The sequence below is a fragment of the Crocodylus porosus genome, unplaced genomic scaffold (genome assembly GCF_001723895.1).
Source record: "Crocodylus porosus isolate Cpor-Errol unplaced genomic scaffold, CroPor_comp1, whole genome shotgun sequence".
Taxonomy (NCBI): domain Eukaryota; kingdom Metazoa; phylum Chordata; order Crocodylia; family Crocodylidae; genus Crocodylus; species Crocodylus porosus.
In genome coordinates, this window is record NW_017728947.1 from 90,290,634 (window position 1) to 90,309,996 (window position 19,363).

General features: G+C 44.3%; 1 protein-coding gene and 1 long non-coding RNA gene across 2 annotated transcripts in view; one reads left to right on the forward strand and one right to left on the reverse strand.

Annotated features, from left to right (window-relative positions):
- Positions 1-10,467: 10,467 nt before the first annotated feature.
- The window catches only part of LOC109321712, a 28,817-nt gene continuing 19,921 nt past the window's right edge, over positions 10,468-19,363 (reverse strand). Inside the window, exon 2 of the long non-coding RNA XR_002104150.1 lies at positions 10,468-11,224. This is a non-coding gene — a long non-coding RNA (uncharacterized LOC109321712). The remainder of the gene's footprint in view (positions 11,225-19,363) is intronic.
- Positions 13,707-19,363, forward strand: part of UNC79 (unc-79 homolog (C. elegans)) — a 185,361-nt gene continuing 179,704 nt past the window's right edge. The window contains exon 1 of the mRNA XM_019552446.1: positions 13,707-13,890. Within this exon, the coding sequence (XP_019407991.1) occupies positions 13,869-13,890 (22 nt within the window). The 5' untranslated portion in view covers positions 13,707-13,868. The remainder of the gene's footprint in view (positions 13,891-19,363) is intronic.

Below are 19,363 nucleotides of genomic sequence, written 5' to 3' on the forward strand. Positions count from 1 at the left end.
CAAAAATATGGAACGCCATGGAATGCCTAATAAATTGACTAGAATATGTTTTAGAATATGGTTTATGATTATACAATCAAGGGGCCTGACAGTGTTAGCCTAATATGACTGTCAGAGCACCTACAAGACAACTCACAGTAACTGCAAACAGCTTTAGAGAGAAGGGTTTCATCGCAATTCATTGTTTAGTTAAATGAAAATATAAATTTTTAGTTCATTGCTAAATAATGCTCTTCAGTAATGCTAAAAAGTATCCTTTCTACCATGTTAAATGCTTTCAGACTTTTCAGAGTTGGTAGAATGGAAGCACTTTGATGGTTTAAAAATAGAGGTGCTGTCTTTTTTCTTGCAGAAAAATACAGCTTTTGCTACTGTAGACTAACAGCCTGATCCAAAGCTTATTGATGTCTAGTGAAAGATTCCTATGGATTTCAGTGAGTTTTGGGGACTATATTTTTGATTACCAGAGAACAAATCATGATCAGATGAAAGCAGAAAGATAGCTGCAGGACGCTGAAGAGCAGTTTTTTCCAGGTCACTTGGGAATGATCGTTTCCATTTGTGCTCATCTATACAACTAAAGGAGTTTGTCTTTTAAAACTTCTGCTGTCTATGGGCACTTGTACACATGATGAAAATTGCCCATTTTTGTGGTTTCATTGTGCCCCACTTTACATGTTTTGTTTTGTTGCTATTTAAACATGTTTGTTAGATTGCAAACTAAACCACATCGCCATGTACTTTAGTTTGCAAGGGAGGTACTTCCCTCCATGGTGGCAGCACCCTCAGCTTGGAGGCGTCTGATCCAATGCTTCCCTGAGCCCGCCTGGGCTTCCAGCACACCATGCACTGTCTCTGCTGTCTTCCCTTGATGCCAGCACACCCAGCCACCCTCCTGCTGCTTCTCTGTGTTGCCCCAGGGGCAAGGCAGCCCATTCCTGGGTGATCCCAGGTGGTGTGATGGAGGTGGGGACAGTGCATGGGGCAATGCTGCCTGGTTGAGCTTGGGGAAGAGTTGGATCTGGCAGGTGCTGCCGACAAGCTGGGGCAGCATCTGGCCCACTAGCAGCCCACCAAGGCAGCCCTGGAGGGGCACTGGCACTGTGGAGGGAAGGACTGGGGTCCTCTGCAGCTCAGGTCCTGCTGGCATCTTGCCCCCCAGCTGCAGTCACGCTCTGCAAAAAGAAAAATGATTGGCCCCCTTGCTGCTTTCTTTTTTCCCCCAGCAGAGCCTGCCCATATGAACTGCAGGTAGACGGAGCAACCCCTGAGCTGCAGGGGGCCCCATTTCTTTCCTCTGTGGTTGTAGTGCCTCTAGCTTGGAGGTGCCTGATCTAAAGCTTCCCTGAGCCTGCACGGGCTTCCAGCACACTGTGCACCATCCCCGCCACCTTTTCCAGCTGCCAGCACACCCAGCCACTCTCCTGGTATTTCCCCACGCTGCCCCAGGGGCAAGGCAGCCCATTCTTGGGTGGCTCCAGGCAGTGGGAAGTTGGTGGGGACAATGCATGGGGTGCTGCTCCCTGGGTGGGCCCAGTGAAGAGTTGGATCTGGCGGGTGCTGCCTCTGAGCTAAGGCAGCATCTGGCCCACTAGCAACCCATGTGGGCAGCTCCAGAGGGCACTGCTGCTGTGGAGGGAAGGACTGGGGCCCCCTACAGCTCAGGGCCTGCTGGCAGTTTGCCCCTCAGCTGGAGGCAGGTTTCATGAAATTAAAAAAAAAGGATCGGGCCCCTCATTCCCATCCCCCACCCCCAGTGGAGCCTATTTATACGAGGTGCTGGTGGGTTGAGCAGCCTTGAGCTGCTGGAGGCTCTGGTCCTTCCCTCCGCAACAGCAGCGCCCCCTCAGGCCGCCTGGGTGGGCTTCTAGTGGGCCAGATGCTGTCTCAGCTCAGAGGCAGTACCTGCCAGATCCAACTCTTCCCCAAGCCCACGTGGGAGGCAGTGCCCTGTACACTGTCCCCTGCAACCTGGGACTGCCCAGGAATGGGCTGCCTTGCCCCTGGGAAAGCATGAGGAAGTGGCAGGAGGGTGGCTGGGTGTGCTGGCAGCCAGAGAAGGCGGTAGGGATGGTGCACAGCGTGCTGGAAGCCTGTCTGGGCTCAGGGAAGTGTTGGATTGGATGCCTTTGAGCTGGGGCAGCTCTCAGCCTGCTAGCAGCGTGCTTGGGCAGCCCTGAGGGGTGCTGCCACTGCAGAGGGAAGGACTGAGGCCCCCGCAGCTCAGGGGCTGCTTGGCCTACCAGCAGCTCACTCCCCAGCCACGGGAGAGGTGGGTAGTCTTCACAAAAAAAAAAAAGAATTGGGCCCCTCTCCATAACAGTGATGGAAGTCCCTAAATTGAAATGGTGGGTTTTTAATTGTCACAAATTTAAAACAATTTTAATTGTTTTAAATTTAATTTAAACCCCCATCATGTGTAAAAGTACCCATCAAACCACTGGTTTTGTTGTTGTCTTTTTTTAAATGTAATGATTTTGTTGCAAAGAAAAATGAAACCAGAAACAATTTGTACAGGTAAGTTCCCATATTGTCTATCCGCATAAATAGACAGAATATCAGAACAGCAAACTGAAAGATCAAATGGGGAAGTGGAGTGGATACTGAGTGAATACCCAAGGTAATGCTGGTATATTCCATCAACCTTCACTAGATTTTGCAGTGTAAGACCTATTTCAATTGTTTAACAAGTAGCTGGATAGTTTAAGTGACTATCTGTATTTTATGCCACAAATCTACCTGAAATAAATCTCTTGGTCTGCAGACTTGACCTTGTCTTTGTCAGCCTTGGACCTTGGTTTCTCTTTTGCATAAAGCTTCTTTTTTTTTGGAAGGGGGTAACACCCATGTCTTATAAAGTCATTCATTTGGTGTAAATGTTCGCAGGGTTGGGGGTCTGTTATTCATATTTCATTTAATATATTAAGAACAAAGTTCTTAAGATTATGGCATATTTTAGTGAATGCACTTACCTTTAAAGTTATGATAATAAGCAGGAGGTTGCCTGGGTATAATATCATACAGGATGTAAAAGTCTCATTGAAACAATGGGAATAGCACTGGATGAAAGCAGTTTCTGTTTAACTGTTTAACATTTGGAGACTCAGGAACAGGGGGATGTTTATCTTGATGTAGAAACACTTCTTAAAATCTAGTACTGTGATTGAGAGGATTGTTTAAATTTTAAACTATTTTCATAAACAAACAAATTTCTCAATTTTCCAGCCCATTGTAAATGTTTTTCTCTCAGTAATGTGAATTAGATTTTACAGTTCATTTACAGTATTTAGCTCTTGCACAGTATTTTCAGCAATGAAACTAAAAATGTTTTTTAAAAGATCCTAAGCAACATAATCCTATAAATCCTTGCACAGATGGGAAGGACCAGGCATAAAAGAGTTTTCCAAGGACATGCAGAAAGTGAGTAGTAGATGGAAAGAGAACCCAGGGAGACTCTGCCCTGCGTTTCTGCAGTCTGTCATACTGCAGAGGAGTAGGACTGTAGCCTCCAACATAATTTATAGCAGCCTCCCTGCAGCTTCTTCTTTTCCCCTACCCCTGGATATTCTGGGGCAGGAACTGCTGGGGGGTCATCAGGAGGCAGGATTATAACTGTCTCTCGGGTCCTGCACTGGTAGAATTCTTCCATGGCCAAAACTCAATCCTTAGCTGTTCTTTACATCACTCTGGTGTTTCTGCCAGGTGAAAAGAGGGAGAGCATGTGGAGTCTTCTACAACCCTAAATGGAGCTCTTTCCTCAAAAGAAAACGGTGATACTAATTTTCTAGTTTACAGGCATGTGTGATAGCAAATATTTAGGGACAGATAAATTCAAATCAAATATAACTACCCCAAGACCAAAATCTTGGGCAGGTCTCAAGAAACTCATGAACTTGGTTTATAAATCATAAAATTAAAAATAAGTTACCTTTATTTTTTTCTAGGGTTTGAGTGTGTATGATGCATAGGCGTCCAGAGCTACAGGAAGTAGAAACTTACCTTAAAACAGTAACAGGGTTGAGAATCCAATATAATTACATGACGCCAGGAGCTGGAGATTTAAGAAACACAACAAATATCATATGTTTTAACAAATCATGCGAGGTAGCAACCCTGCATGCATATATAAAGATTACATATTGAGTTTCTTTTATAAACATTTTAAGGAATTTTTCACATACAAATCAATATAAAAGGATTTATTTGATCTTTTGTTTTTTTCAAGGATTGACTTTCTAAAAGTAGGTTTGTCTACACTGTGGATGAAAACCAAATGAATTAAGCTTCATTTTGTTTGCTTGCTCAGAGTTTAATAGTAAGAAGTTACATGTAGTACATATAACTGAAAGTGACAACAGCCCAATACATACAGTGATGTGTTGAAAGCATTGTTCTCTCCTTATATCTTAAAATGAAATCAAGATTCTTACTGGTACTAAAACAAGCATAATGTTAAAACTAAAAAAGCTATCAGGCAAGCCAAACGAAGAAAAAACAAACAAACCTCCTTGCAATACCCCAAATCACAGTGGATGGAAAAATCTGAGAATGACATGCCTCTTAGATTCATATATTCATAGATGCTAGGGTCAGAAGGGACCTCAACAGATCACTGAGTCCGAGCCCCTGCCTAGGCAGGAAAGAGCGCTGGGGTCAGATGACCCCAGCCAGATGCTTATCTAGCCTTCTCTTAAAGACCCCCAAGGTAGAGGAGAGCACCACCTCCCTTGGAAGCCCATTCCAGATTTTGGCCACCCTTACAGTGAAGAAGTTTTTCCTGATATCTAGCTTAAATCTACTCTCTGACAGTTTGTGACCATTGTTCCTTGTTACCCCAAGAGGCGCCCTGGTGAACAGAGCATCTGTGATCCCTTGCTGCATCCCCCTAATGAATTTGTAGGCAGCCACAAGATCACTTCTCTGCCTTCTCTTGCAGAGGCTGAAGAGGTCCAGGTCCCTCAGTCTCTCCTCAGAGGGCTTGTCCTGTAAGCCCCTAACCATACAAGTGGCCTCTTCTGGACCCTCTCGAGTCTATCAACATCCTTCTTGAAGTACAGCGCCCAAAACTGGGCACAGTACTCCAGCTGCAGTCTGAACAATGCTGCATAGAGGAAAAATATCACCTCTGGTTCTATGTGTCATGCATCTGCTGATGCATGATAAAGTGTGGCTAGCTTTGCTGATGATTTTGTCACACTGACGACTGATGTTCATCTTGGAGTCCACTAGGACTCCAAGATCCCTTTCCACTTCTGCTGAGAGGGTCACTTCCCAGCCAGTAGGTTTGCTGGGTATTTTTGCGCCCTAGGTACAGCACTCTGCACTTGTCCGTGTTGTACTGCAACCTATTGTGTACTGCTCCGTTGTCTAACCTGTCCAGGTCTGCCTGCAATTGTTCCCTACCCTCTGGAGTGTGCAATTCACCCCCCAATTTAGTATGGTCTGCAAACTTGGACAGAGTACACTTCACACCCACATCCAAGTCACTGATGAAGATATTGAAGAGTACAGGTCCAAGGACCGAACCCTGTGGGACCCCACTACCCACATCCTTCCCGTCTACCACCACTCTCTGGGTGTGACCCCCTAAGACAATTTGCCACCCACTGGACTGTGTAAACATCTATGTCACAGCCTCTTAATTTATTTATGAGCATAGGATGAGCTACTGTATCAAAGGCCTTGCTAAAGTCTAAGAAAATGACATCCACCTCTACTCCTGTGTCTAAGCATTTTGTAACCCTGTCATAAAATGAAACCAGATTAGTCAGGCACGATCTACCTGCTACAAATCCATGCTCATTTTCCTGCTCCATTATTTTTCTTCCTGGACTCCCACAAATATGATCTTTCATAATCTTTTCAAAGACCTTTCCAAGGATGGAGGTGAGACTGACTGGCCTATAATTACTTGGATCCCCCTTCTTCCCCTTTTTGAAAATAGGGACCACATTGGCCCTTTTCCAGTCCTCTGGGACCTGATCCGAGTATCATGAGCGCTCCAACAGCCATGCCAGTGGTTCTGCTATGACAGCGGCCAATTCCTCCTGTGCATTTGGATGCAGCTTATCTGGGCCTGCTGACTTGAACACATCCAGTCCATCCAAGTGACTCTGCACTAAGTCAGTGTTGACAGTTGGTGGGCTGGTGTCCCACTGGTGCCCATCTAAAAACCCATTAGGAGACTGATCTTGAGCCCTGTTCAGGAACACTGAGGCAAAAAACTCATTGAATAGCTCAGCCTTTTCCCCCCTCTCTGTCACTAATTGCTCCTCCTTGTTCAGTAGGGGTCCTATGCTGCCTGTGCCTTCCTTTTACTCCTGACATCCCTAAAAAAAGACTTTTTTGTTGTCTTTAATTTGTGTTGCCAGCCTCATCTCTGCAGTTGCTTTAGCCTTTCTAACTGCATCCCTGCAAGTGTGGGCCAAGTAAGTATACTCCTCCTTGGTTGCTTCCTCTTGCTTCCACAGCCTATATGCCTTCTTTTTGCCCTGAGGCTCCCCTGGATTTCCCTGTTTAGCCACGGAAGTTTTTGGCTCCTTTCCCCCTTTTCCCTTATACTGGGGTTGTCTCCCTCTGTGGCCAAAGGATCGCTTCCTTTAGGAATGACTACACTTCCTGGACTCCTATCTCACCAACACTCTTCTCCTGCAGTGCATCATTGACTAGACTCCTAAGCACACTGAAGTTAGCCTTCCTAAAGTCAAGCACTTTCACCTTTCTAGTTATGTTACCCACTTTGCACCATATGGTGAATTCAATTGATTGGTGGTGACTGTCCCCAAGGTAACCACAAATCTGCAGCTCACCTACCAGGTCCTCCCCTGTAGCCAACACCAAGTCCAGTAAGGCATTCTCCCTAGTGGGACTGTATACCTCCTGCATTAGGTGAAGGTCCTGCACACAGGTTAAGAACCTACGTGAACGGCTGGATTTGGCTGACTGCTCCTCCCAGCAGATGTCAGGGTAGTTTAGGTCCCCCATGACAATCACGTCCCTAGACTGTACGGCCTCTGAGAGCTGCCTCAGGAATTCCAAGTCTAGCTTTTCCTCTTGGTGTGGTGGTCTGTAGCAGACCCCCATGAGCAAGTCCCTTTCCCTTCAACTTCCATGTATTGTAACCCACAATGCCTCAACTTCCTCCTCCTCTGATCCCATTTTGATTAGAGTAGATGTATAATGCTCCTTTACATAGAGAGCAACCCCGCCACCTTTCCTCCCTACCCTGTCCCTTCTATACAACCTGTAGCCCTCAATGTGTACTGCCCGGTCATGGATAGGGTCCCACCAGGTTTTTGTTAGCCCCACTAAATCAAAGTTATTATCTGCAAGCAGAAGCACGAGTTCTTCTTGCTTGTCCCCCTGCTCCTAGTATTAGTATAGAGACACTTGAGTCCTCCAAACGGTGTCTTTGGTGCCCCCCCATTCTGATGCCCAAGGGCCCCTTGGTACTTACCTGGGTCTACTGCTGCATGTCTCACAGTCTGTAGGTTCTAGGCTTTCCATCTCCTGCCTTGCTGTCCCCTGTTGTACTTAGTTTAAAGCCCGACGTAGGAGGTCAGCCAACCTGTAAGAAAACAGATTCTTACCTTTTGTGGAGAGATGAAGCCCATCGTGTCCCAGTAGGTCCCTTGCACAGAAGTGGTGATCGTGGTCCAGGAAGCCAAAACCCACACAATGGCACCAACTCTGGAGCCACAGGTTGACTTCCCTGACACAGGTGACATGAAGACTACTGTGACTGCTGACTAGGAGGATTGACAAAAAGACCACCTGCACCCCCATCTTTCTAAGCCTGGTTCCCAGAGCCCTGTAGTCACTCATGATATGATCTGGATTACTCCTGGCCGCATCATTTGTTCCCACATGAATAAGGACCATGGAATATTTGTCGGAGGGCTGGATGAGGTCAGGAATTCTCACCATGATGTCCCTGATCCTGGCTCTTGGCAGGCTGCAGACCTTAAGTGCTGTGGGATCCAGACAGCAGATGGGTCCCTCTGTTCCTCTCAGCAAGGAGTCACCCACAAAGATGATGTGGGTCTCTTCTTCTGCTTACCTGGCCAGCCCTCAGCTTGCTCGGTGATGGCAGTAGGCCCCTCCAGTGCACTTTCCCTCACTGCACACTCCTCCAGTACAGCCAGGGCCTCATATTTGCTCCCCAACTACACCAGGGGAGCTGTCTCTACGGCGAGAGGTCTGGCCCCTGAGGTGACCATCCTCCATTCACCAGCATCTTTTCCAGGGCATTCCCTCGCAGCTTCTCCACCAGGAGTCTTGTCCTGCAGAGAATAAAAGTAGCCATCAATCTCTTCTTCAGTTGCCCTGATCCCCCACAGCCTGCTCACTTCTGCCTGGAGTTCCCTCACCTGCCCCTCCTGGGACTCAATCTGGGCACATGTGGGACAGGCAAGGGAACCCGCAGCCCCCAAGACCTCAGAGGTCCTGCCAGGCTACCCCCGCAGACAGGGGGCCAGGGCACTGCTGACCTATCCACAGGGCCTGTCTGGGTGGAGGCCTCACAGGAGCTCCGGGCCAGAGACAACAGCAGGGCAGGGGCCTTGGCTGCGTTCCATGTCATCACCCCCATAGTATCCCCCCTCCTCAATCACTTACCTGAAGTCTCTGTCAGAAGCTCCTGTGTATTGCTGCCCATGTCTGGCCTGCAAACTGCTCCCCTGCTGGCAGTCCCTGTCTGCTGGCTCCCTGGTCACCTGGGGAGTCTCCTTGAATACTCTTCTGAGCCTGGGCTGACTCAGGTCCAGGCAGCAACCCCACTGTCAGTAATCCCACAGCAATCAACAGTCAGTCTGCACTCAGCACTCACTCCCAGCTTCTCAGAGCCCACACCCACCAAACAAACAGACAGTCAGCTGAACCAAAGGTACAGGCAGCTGGATCACTTATGGCTCCTGGGCAGGATCTAGTGCAGGGGTGGGCAAAATGCAGCCTGTGGGCCAGATGTGGCCCACAATGCCATTCTATCCAGCCTGCGGGACCCCTAAAAAATTTAGAAAATTAATATTTATCTGCCCCTAGCTGCCTCTTATGCGGCCCTTGATGACTTGTCAAAACTCAGTAAGTGGCCCTCCACCCAAAATAATTGCCTGCCCCTGATCTAGTGCCTGGCCTGGCTTCTCTCCTCCTTTCTCCCTCCTCTTGCCTCCAGCAGCTGCGTGCAAACTGCTCCCCTGCTGGCAGTCCCTGGTCACAGGCTCCCTGGTCACAGCTGTAGCTCCCTGGTCACAGGGGAAGCAGAATGGAGAATTTGGCTTCTAACAAATTTATCTGATAGTGGCAGTTAAATTTTACACTCTTAGATATACTTTGTCACCTTCACATCCAGAATATTTCCTTCATTATCTCATTAATATTTTTGTGTATTTTTAATATATGAGTCCAAATGTCTTCCATTCTTTATTCCTTTTTTATCCTGCATTAATCACTTGTGAACTTTCTAGTGCTGGATGTTTTGTTTCCCTGTTAATCTTCCATTCATTTGCATACAGAAGCAAAAGGCATGTGGATGTAGACCTCAGCTGTATTAAGAGATTCCTGTAGGAGTTTTTGTGCACATTTTATTAGGCAAAGTCTTCGGGAACTTGCCGGAAAATGATGACCTCTATTCAGTACAGAGAGAAATTTGAGAAATTCCCAGAGCTTAACTGTTCTCACATGTGCTGCCTATTAATATTAGGCCACCATTTAAAACATCATCACTATACCAATGTTAATAAACTAGATAAGCCTATCAAATAGTTTAGCCAAATAAGGTGGCCTATACCCAATTTTAGTTTGGGGATAGATGGTGCACAGGCTTGTCTAAGAATTATGAAGTATAAAACCTGCTTTCTGTAAGCATGAATCACTGGATGAAGCTTGTAAGACTTTGTTCTATAATGTAGAAATAGTTGCAATTTGTGTAACCTCTAAGGGTGTGTCCAGGCAAGTGCGCACGTGTGGTTTGTGGTGCTGCAGAGACCCATGCAGGCCTTCAATGCACTGCTAATTTGCAATGTGGTGGGGGGGTTTTGACACCAGGAGATCTTGGTGTTAAAAAAATCCATCCCAGAAAAAAGTGGGGTGGCGCATGTGGCACAGTATGTTCTGCCTGAAACCAGAGCTTGGCCAGCCAGAGCCATGCTCTGGCTGCTGGCCAGGCCCTGCGCACTCAGATCACCACTGTTGGAGCTCCAGGGCCCTAGGTAAGGCTGCTGGAGCCAGCCTAAGTGCTGGCCCCAGCCTCCCTTACCCCATCCAGGGCAAATTGGTGCGCACCAAAGCATATATGCAGGGGTGTTCCTTCTGGACAACTAGCAGTGGCACATATTTGTGCCACTTCTAGTAGTCAATGGGGAATGTAGATTCCTGCTCATGGGAATGCACCCAAAGGACCAAAAAAGCAATACCACATTAGAGTATTTTCCTTATGTACTTCTATTTCATCACTCTGTTTTAGTTTTTTTAATAGACCAATCACCAGAATATTTGAACACCCCATATATTTTTAAAGAAAATATTTAGGGAATCATCTTCTCTCTGCACCGCATAGTCCTGTCCACTTCATGTTACGGAGCAAAACAGTAAATAGTAACTTACTGGAACAATAGACAGAAAATCCCTCTGTAGGTGAAAACTGCCATAAGTAGTTTGCTCTCATCAGATCTGCAGTGTATCTGTTCATATAACTGGTTCTTCCATGGGCAGGAAATCTTAGTCCAGGGGTATTGGAAGTATCATGTAAACTCAACAGCAACCTGATGCATGACCCATTGAAAGACTTCCAATGACTGCAGCAGGCTTTGGCTGAGATTTCAACTTTTAATAAAGGAATAAACCTTACTACAAGCTGTATCTGCCACACCTTACTATACCACTCACACCACAACCTTCCTGCAAAAAGCAGGAAAAGAATGCGAGAGAGATAGCAGATGGGGTCCAACTCATCTGGTGTTCCTCATGGTGTGAAGTACATCTCAGGAAAATTGACAGCCCTTTGCCCATGATGTGCTCAGGCTTTTCATCAGACACCCATATGTTCCCAAACTCATAAATGCAGGTGGTTCCTACCAGTGGTAGGGCTGCAAGTTGGCTCCTCTCTCTCTTAAGGATGTACAAGTATCAGGGAGAAAGAAAAGAAGAGGTCTTGGAATGGCTGAGAGAAGTGAAGATATATTGGCCTGCAGAGTTACTTTCAGAGCTCTGCTCTGGAGCTAACTGGTGCCTGCAATGGAAAAATATTTTACACAGTCTGGATTTTTAAAATGGATATGAAAACAAAACCAACTAGGTAAAAGCCAGTACAGTATATAGGATCTGTCCCTTTACTGTGGCCTAGTGCTTTAGTTCAGCTATAGTAAGGGACTCTTAAACAACTAGATTTGGCCTATGGGTATCTATCTGGAAGTCATCAAGGAAGTGCTTCTGGCACGATAATGCAAACATGCCTGTTTCCAAGCTTTCCTTTTTTGCTATGATCTGCTCATATTTTGCACACCGTCTCTTTGGTTATTTCCAGCATGCTTTTTTCCACATATTTGTTTTCCAGCATATCTGCTAACTAACAATCTTGTCTGTGAATACAGTTATATCAGAGTTAATTGTGAAGGCTTTAGAATGCCGAGAGGAGAGAAAACTATTCCGTTCATTCAAAAATGTTTTGCTCCTACTTTGCTCCTACAGACATAAAGATTATGTGAGCAAGCAGGCTCCTTTACAGCTTGCAGAGCTGTGTACCTAAATCAGTACATGGCTTGAGCCTAGGGCATATAAAAAAAACAATGACAAAAGTAATAATAAAGTCAGCACAACAAAAGAGAAAAGGTATCATCCCTATAGATGGTATAGATTTACTAAAGTGATCTCAAACACTTTTAACTAAGGTTGATCCTTTAAGATCCAGAATTACTTATTATTTACAATTGTAAAATGGTGTCATTATATTGGAAAGGATTTTTATATTTCCCCAAGTAGCAACATTTCCTTTTTAGTGTGAAACTTTTGACATGGACCTAAGAATTTATTATTACACCATTAATATTATTTCAACAAAGCAGACATTATGGTTGTGGTAGGGTATTTCAGGTAGGCTCTTCATTATTTTTTTATAGGGAGAACATTGGCTCTTATCTGTTTATTTTCATCATTTGTTGCTATAGTGTTCCAAGCACCTTATCATGTGGCAGTAAATCACTGTACTGGTTTCCTCTCCTCCCTCCCCCTACCTGCTCAGGGCTCTGCTTCCCTGCAACCTCAACCCCAGATAACTTCCCCTTTGCTAGCCCCCATCCAGGACTTCACTCTCAAATCTGTCTCAGTTCAGGACAAGAGAGACAGACGAGTCAAGGTGTGAGAGTGCCTATGTCTCCTCCAGGAGAGCAATTTGAGTGTGGCAGGCCCATCCCCACCCTCAGAGCCTTGGGTGAGTCAGTGTCTTAAAACCCATGATAACCAGCTGTTCATGCAGGAGAGGGCAGTGCGAGATGCTGATTTGATGGTAGGAAGGAGAGCAGTGGGTGAAGTGGGTGAGGGGTGCCCTTTTACAGTATGAAGTTTGGAGGGGTACTATAGGCAAGTTCTTCACATGAAATCCAGACAGCAAATGCATCCGTGTTTTCTGGTCTACCCCTTGGGGTTTTTTAGCACAGGGCTGTGCAACTGGTGATGTATGGGCTGCACGTGGTGTGCAAGTGAATAAGTTGTGATCCCTAGCTCCCACCTGGCCACTGCTCTCCCCTCTTATTCTGCTTCCCACAACAGCCTGAATGTCTGGGTTCTCCCTTTCTCCTTGGTTTCACTGCCTACCCCTTTGTCAGGGAGTGGGGCAGGGCAGTGCAGCATGGTATGGCCAGAGAAGCTGAGGATGAGCCTGATGGTGCACAGGTGCGAGGTGCTGAGGTGGGGGAGAAGTGCATAATGCCACAGTGAGGGGAGGGGCTGCTCAGTGCAGAGGGGGAGCGGGCCTGTGTAGGGTCCAGCCTAAGGGGGCCCTTCTTTACGCTGTTGTGGCTGGCAAGAGCACAGCTCCCACTGGTGTGGTCTGTGTGGTTCGGCCCCTAGCTGCTTAGAGGTGAGAGTCCTGTTTTAGGATATTCATCCTAACAGCATCTCTGACAGCAGCACTCACGTGGGTCGCTTCTGAAAAAGCAGATGCCACCAAGGCCCTGCAGTCACATTCTGAACCAGGGCTCTTTTCTCTGTTTTTAAACCAAGATATAGCAGCTGCAAGCTTTGGTTAGGCACATAATACAGCCCACATCCATTTATTTGCAGTATAAATTGAGTTATTTCCCTTTGATCTCTCTGCTGCTTGGGAGGGAGAAATGCCAAATCCTCATAAAGAGCAAAAAAGTTTTTCGGGCTTGGGAAAAAAAGCAATGTCTGATGTAAACCATCCTTCAGCTCTAAAGAGCATCTTCTGTCCCAGGCATTATAATCTTCCATCTTTTCCAGTCTTTTCCCCAAGACCCAGTTCGGTGCTGAGGAAAGCTTTTCCTTTAAGAGGTTGTTCCTTCATAATGGAATATCTCCTCCTCTCTGGCAGAGTTCATTTTGCAATTCATTAGGGTCCTATTTTCAATCCTCCTTTTCTCTTCTTCCTCTTTCCCTATTGCCAGCAGCAGGAGCAAGATCTGCGAGGGCATAAATCCTCTTGCTGTTAGCCCTAAGGCATCTTCGAAGCTCCTGCAGCATTATTTTGTGCTAGAATTATAGCTGCAACAATGGTAGAGGCAGAGGGGTGGGAGGGAGGCAGCTGATGCTGGTTACTTCACTGCAACCAGGGAAAATTACTCATCACTGGCTGAGGGAGAGAGAAGAACCAAAAAGCCACTGATCCTGAGGCAAAACATTTCTACCTGGACAACATCATGTCCACCAAGGCAGAGCAATGTAAGTAGAAGGCCCCGTGGAGCAGATCCCTGCCTTTTCTCTGAGAAACAATGAAGCAGCAGCAACTGCTATTATGGAGAGAGTCTTAATTGCTCTGTGCGCGTGTGTGTGCATGTGTGTGCGCGCGTGTGTGTGTGTGTGGTTGAGGGCTGGCAAGGAAACACTGCACTGTCCGTGGTACTGGAGGCTGGGTACAGAGGTGCAGATGGGAGGAGGCAGGCTGTCTCACTCAGATCCGTTAGGCTCCGTATTATAATTTATCAGCTATGGGAGGGTGAATATTTGTCAGGTTGCACAGTGCAATTCATTAGCTCTTGTAGAGTGACTGTCAGACAAGGCACTGCAGACTAACACAACTAACTACAAGCAACCCATAATTATGATTGTGCTGTACACTGCTTGGTATTTGAATTACAATCAAAGGCTTTTCTGCCTTCGTCTAAGAAAAGAAGGAACCTCAGTCCTGTGGTGTTGTTCTTCTTAGGGCCCAGTATTAATTTTGATCTGGCTTTGCTGCTTGATTCTGTAAATTGCAGCAGAAGGTTAATGCTTCCTAGCCTTGATTAAATATGCTTGGACATTATTTTAAGCATCTTCTCTCTTCCTAATGTATTAATGCAGTTGGTGATTTTTCAGTACAAAGATCTGTAATGACTGTAACCTCTTTCTCCATGACCTCTCCTCTGTGTTGGTTATATTCCTTTTACCTGTTTCTTTGGGGCTATTAATGAGGTAATATTTGCATGCTCTGTTAAAGTGAAAGCAACATGGTTATGAAAATTCTGTGTTGGAGATGGGAGGAGGAAGAAATGAGGGATTGCTTTGACTCATTTTAGTAATAAGAGACAAAACCTATCGCTTCTAAATCATTGACCCTGGTCAGGAGTGACCCCAGGTCAACTGACAGCTAGCTGCTCAGTAGTATATATGGCATTAATTGAGCTTCAGGCCTGGGGCCTGAACAAAAAGTCACCCTATTTCTTTGTACAAGGGTCTCAAAGATTGAATTAAAAGGCGGTGATTTAGTTCTCATGTCCCCCCACACTGGGACAAAATGATGGAGCAGGGCAGCTGTGCTTTTGCTGTTGCACATGCCATACAGCTTTGGCGAATAAAGGAAGGGCTTTATTCTCTTGCCTTGTCTACAATGTAATTTGCACACTCTGTAATTTTTCAGAACATTCCCTGCTGTTGCTAACCCTCGTGCAGTTCTGTTAATGTATACTGCAGGAGGGCTGCTAGCAACCACTGATTTTTTTTTTAACTACCATGCCAATTATGTCTGCTCTGAGTAAGGTTAGATGACATGGTGGTTGGAATACCAGTTGTTGGTCTGTGCTAGCACTCCCACCATTCTCACTTTGCATAACAACTGTTATATTGGCAAGTGCAATGGTGGGAAATTTTAAGAAAAAATCCAGAGCAGGCATAGCTTTTCACCAGCACTAACTCCATATACTGTTTTTCCCTGATATGCTTTCTTAGCAATATCTGGACCTACTCAGCAAAACAGTGTCTAAAGCACTGCTGGCCATGTTGGAATCATTTCCTCTGTCATTCTGTATACTGATATTTCTTTCCTTCTTTGGTTCAAGCCTGTTATTTTAAGATCGTTGCAAAAATCCTTTGTGTTCTTACAAGCCTTTACCTGATTAGACTGAAGGACTGTATTTGGCTTACTTTTTGAAGTTAACTTCTTAATTACAGAGGCTGCTGCTGTTGTTTAAGTTTTATGTTTATACCCTATATACAGTCTTTATGGAGGGTGCATTTTTAGAAATAAAAACATAAAGAATAAATTATATCCTCCTTCTCTGAATCATGCAATGTTTTGTTCCCTCCCATCTTGTTTCACGTATCTTCACATTCTCTCTCATATTACTCTGAACCTGCTTATCCTTATCCATGCCACCCCGTATACAAGGTCTGCTCACCCTACACTGATATATGGAAGAATTCCTTCCATTGTGCATACCCTCTTCCATAACATTGTTTTTGACATTTTCCCTCTCAGGCATTTATATTCTTCAACCCTTAATGTCCTCAATCTCCTATATTTTGAATTGCTTCTTTCACTTCTTTCCTGGCTGCTATTCACCATTTCTTCTCCTTCTGTTGTCCTTGACACTTCATTTTGGCACTGCCCTCAAGCTATTTCTCTTAGTTTTCAGGATTTGTGCCCTTCCTTACAGCCTTGAGTTATTCATTAGTTTTAAATGTTATTATTGGTATCTCCACAGTTCCCACCCTGAATCTATCTTCTCACAGATTAGGGAGTCGATAAATGGACAGCTTTTGTGCCATTTCTTCCCCTCTGAACTTAAACTTTATAATTTGTTTATCAAGGCTCCTTCCCTGCCTACTTCCTACAACATAATTATGTGTTTTCATTTGCTTTTCGCATAACTCCAAGACTCTCTAACCTGCAAGTTTTGACAATAATGATGTTCTCCAACAAGAATAATACTGATCTACGGTCCATTCCCAGACTGCCCCCAAAACCTCAGCTGACGCTGCTTCTACTACTGTCTTGCTTAACTAACAGGCAAGAACCAGAGTATTTCAGGTAGGAGTCAGAAGCCATGATGAATCTACATTTGACAATGGGACAACTGAAAAAAATAGAAGTGAAAGATTATACTGACTGGTTCAGAAAAACAAAAGCATCCAGTTCTAAACACTGGTACTCTGGAATTCCTCACAAATGCACCCAAGAAACTGTTTTTCTTCTGCAGCTCTGAATAAATCAGGTCAATTGGGCAAAAGGTCCATGGTGGCAGCCTGCAGAGAGTCACACAAAGTCACCTGTCATGTTTTCCTCCTTTAGCTTTACATAGGACTTATACTGAGCTCCTTGTGAAAAGCATTAACAGTGATGTTCTTTATTAAACATAACAGCACAACAGTGGTGCTCAGCTGCCCTACTGAATTCAATGACAGCATACAATTAGAAGGCCATCAGTTCTTTTCTTTTCCCTCCAATAATAAAATTTGGCATCAGTTTGTGGTAAGTAGTGTCCAGGGAACATTCCTGTACTAATTCATATTCCTGACCATGAATTCAGAAGAATCAAGCATCTCTAGAGAAGCTAACCCAGATTTTACAGATGGCTTCAAAGAGAGTTTGGAGTCAGAATTGTATAGATGCCTACGTTGCATTGAGATATTAATTGAAATAAAATCAGCAACCTAACTTCATAAAGAAGCTTCTAAATGAAAGTGGGTTAATTTTCTAAAGTATCAGCTGAGTGTCTACAGTTTTCATTGAAGACAAAAGGATTTATCAACATATTCTGAACACTAGGTCACATATATTTGATGCCTGCATTTGTATTTGGGAACCCATCTTTGGCAAATTTTTACTTTAGTACTTTTGTTCAAAATAGCAGTTGGTAATCCTGGATATTTATAATAGTATGTATAATGGTGGCATGGCCAGACAGCAAAAGCAACAATGGAGTGACTCATTTTACAGACAAAATTATTACCTTGGTGTTGTGAATTGTTTGTCTGTCCTTTTAACTTGTTTCATTTGGGTACTAATGCTTAATGGAAATAAATAATCTTCCTTCTTTACACAAAACAGCAGCCTTCACATGCTTTGCACCCTTTTGAAAGAAAATTGTTGTGGAGAGCAGAGCAGCTCTTTAAAATACAGCTTGACCTGAATCTCCTTTATATCTCTGGCATTTTACTATTTCTGTTCTACTTATGGACATCTGATTCTGTCACATGGCAACTGTAAATCCATCTGTGAGTTGTTCTTTGGCTGGGACCTCTGATTAGTTTTCTCTTTTTTATGGACCTGTGGGGTTTCATATTCTTTGCCCTAGCAAGAGGAACTTGCATTAAAACCAGCATTAATGAAATGTAAAGTCTTGTTCTCCCTTCAGATTGAATCATAGCTAATCTAAATGAATATCTCTGTAGCCCTCATATATATGGCATATGAGCACCTTTATAAAGGATCTATATGTTCTGCATCGTGTAGTTTAACTGTCTAATAAGATTTTGGAAACTAGGATCTATAAAACTGTAAAATGCCTTCTGTTGCCATGAAACTATATTGATAGATAGTAGGGATAGGCATTATATGGAGGAAGACAATAGGGTGGTGTGTTAGGAATGTTTTATCAGTTTGCATTTGGAGCGCTTATTTAGGAGCAGTAAGCCCAGAATCAGAGGGAGTTAGCTGTGTTAGCAGAATCACCAGACTCTTCACCATCTGGAGATCTTCTAATCAAACATCATAAGTTTTGTGGAAAAATGAAAGAAAACTTTCCTTGCTTCTAGACAATCAATAAAAAATTTTTGAAATACTCTTTATGCTCCAGCCAATATGAATTTGGAACATAATTTCTAGTATTAAATACTATTAAATACTTTAGCTTCCTGCCTTCTGTTTCCTTTGTCACAACACATCTGTATATTCTTGGGCTGAGTTCAGTGTATTGATGGCTGAAGGTAAAATATCACTAATGAATCAGGAGGCCTTAAACTCTCAGCTCAAACACACAAATGCAGATCCTAGGATATAATCTAAGAATCTGGCATATCACTATTTCTCTTATAAAAAGTACCTATGAAACTGACTGTAACTGATCCACATAGAGGATAACGATGTACTACTGCTAGTAGTTCTCCATTAGGAGATGGATGGATAAAGACTCAGGTGGTAGGGCCTTTATCCATTAAAAACTAAATTAAACAGCATTAAGTTTGCAAACTGGCACTTAAATGTGACTGAATCTCAGAATTTAAGGTTGCCTGTGTGTAACCTTTTGTGTACGCATTATGGCACAGACTTTAGTTACATGATTGCATGCTTTTCTCCACAAGACCCTAGACCTAGTGAAGGAGGGGATGCTTTTAGATATCTGTAGGACCTCTGCTTTGTTTGTTGCAGATGTTGCAAGGTATGAAGTGAATGAGGCAGGAGTATTCAGGAGAAAGGTTGTTCATATGACTAAGATAATTGAATGCCACCATGCAGATCTGGACTATCCTGTGGCCTCTACCATAAGGTTCCTATGTGAGACTGGGCATGTTACATAAGCCAAACCTTTCACACTTGGTCTATAGTTGAATATTTCTTGTGTTAGATGCTTGACTTATGATTGGATTTGAGGGTCTGATGAACTGAAGTGCTGAGCACTAAGAGCTGCATCTGAAAATACTGGGAGCTGTGCTTTGAACATATAAAGCATTCTTGCCAACAGCTTGGTAAAAATCCAGCTCTGTGCATCTAAGATTAAGCATCCAAAAGAAGATGTATATGTTCTTGCTCTTAATTTCTGTGCTTTGGGAGATACCAGGATAGATTTGTACTTTATAGACTAACCAAAGTGTATATATATGTAGTACAGGATTTCACATGGTAAAACTCACCTCATCTGTGATATATGTATATGTTTATGTGTTTACACACACACACACACACACACACACACACACACACACACACACACACACA